The sequence below is a fragment of the Dendroctonus ponderosae genome, unplaced genomic scaffold, assembly GCF_020466585.1.
Source record: "Dendroctonus ponderosae isolate FM_Combo_2020 unplaced genomic scaffold, Dpon_F_20191213v2 Dpon_F_20191213_3, whole genome shotgun sequence".
Lineage (NCBI taxonomy): Eukaryota > Metazoa > Arthropoda > Insecta > Coleoptera > Curculionidae > Dendroctonus > Dendroctonus ponderosae.
The window spans coordinates 6,390,156-6,391,009 of record NW_026018508.1 but is presented as its reverse complement, the minus strand read 5'-3'; the positions used below and the strand labels follow the sequence as shown (position 1 = coordinate 6,391,009).

At 33.5% G+C, this 854-nt stretch overlaps 1 protein-coding gene across 1 annotated transcript in view; it reads left to right on the top strand.

The window, feature by feature from the left end:
- The window catches only part of LOC125503802 (DNA topoisomerase 1-like), a 5,029-nt gene extending 4,777 nt beyond the window's left edge, over positions 1-252 (top strand). Inside the window, exon 6 of the mRNA XM_048664708.1 lies at positions 109-252. Coding sequence (XP_048520665.1) covers positions 109-252 — 144 coding nt within the window. The remainder of the gene's footprint in view (positions 1-108) is intronic.
- The last annotated feature ends 602 nt before the right edge of the window (positions 253-854 follow it).

Below are 854 nucleotides of genomic sequence, written 5' to 3'. Positions count from 1 at the left end.
GTTAATAATACTTTTTTAGATGTGAAAATGTCAGTCTCGAGTCTCGTAAAGCTTTAGCAAATTAATTATAACTCATTAACCCATGAGTTATAACTCGTTAACTCCTAGAGCGGCAATAACTCCATAGCGCAACTCAACACAGTGTTACCCAGACCTAGTTTAGAGGCACTAGAGATTAAAATGTTAATGATGAAACTGAACCGAGACTGCTTTTATGACGCAATCACGCATGCAAAAAACAAAAGTAGCTAGCTCTCTTTCAATTAACAAGCTTAAATAGATTCGCTTAAATCTATGGGTACTTTAAATCGCAATAGAGTGGAAAATAGTTTATATAGGTAACTATTGTCTTTTTTGTTAACTTTTTTATATACCCTAAGTTAACCGGACAACTGTATCTTCGTGTAAAAGAGCTCTCAATGTTGACTGTGAATATTTTCTGGGCCGGTGGTCCGAATTGAATAATTATTTAATCTAATCAAAGCTCTATCGTTGGACATTTTAGTTATACGATCAGCAATAAAAAATGAAATATATAAATATATTGTTCAGGATGTTTAAGTCATGTTTTCTTGGTCACGCTTTAAATTCTTTTGCGTGCAATATGAGGTAGCTTCATTGAAAACATATTTATTTTTTATGGCCGGTCAAATTTCCCGCGCGAACCAATCATATTTGATGACCGGTCGAATTTATTTAAAGATTTTTTGTTTGCAAAGAAGTCTGTGCCATTGTAAACCAAATCGCATTAAAAGCCCTGTTTACTTGATCCTCTCTCTGCTCTGTCAATTGAGTTGTTAAAGTTTTTGGTTTCCTTAAGGATAAATTATTAATATGGTTTTCACGCCTAACAA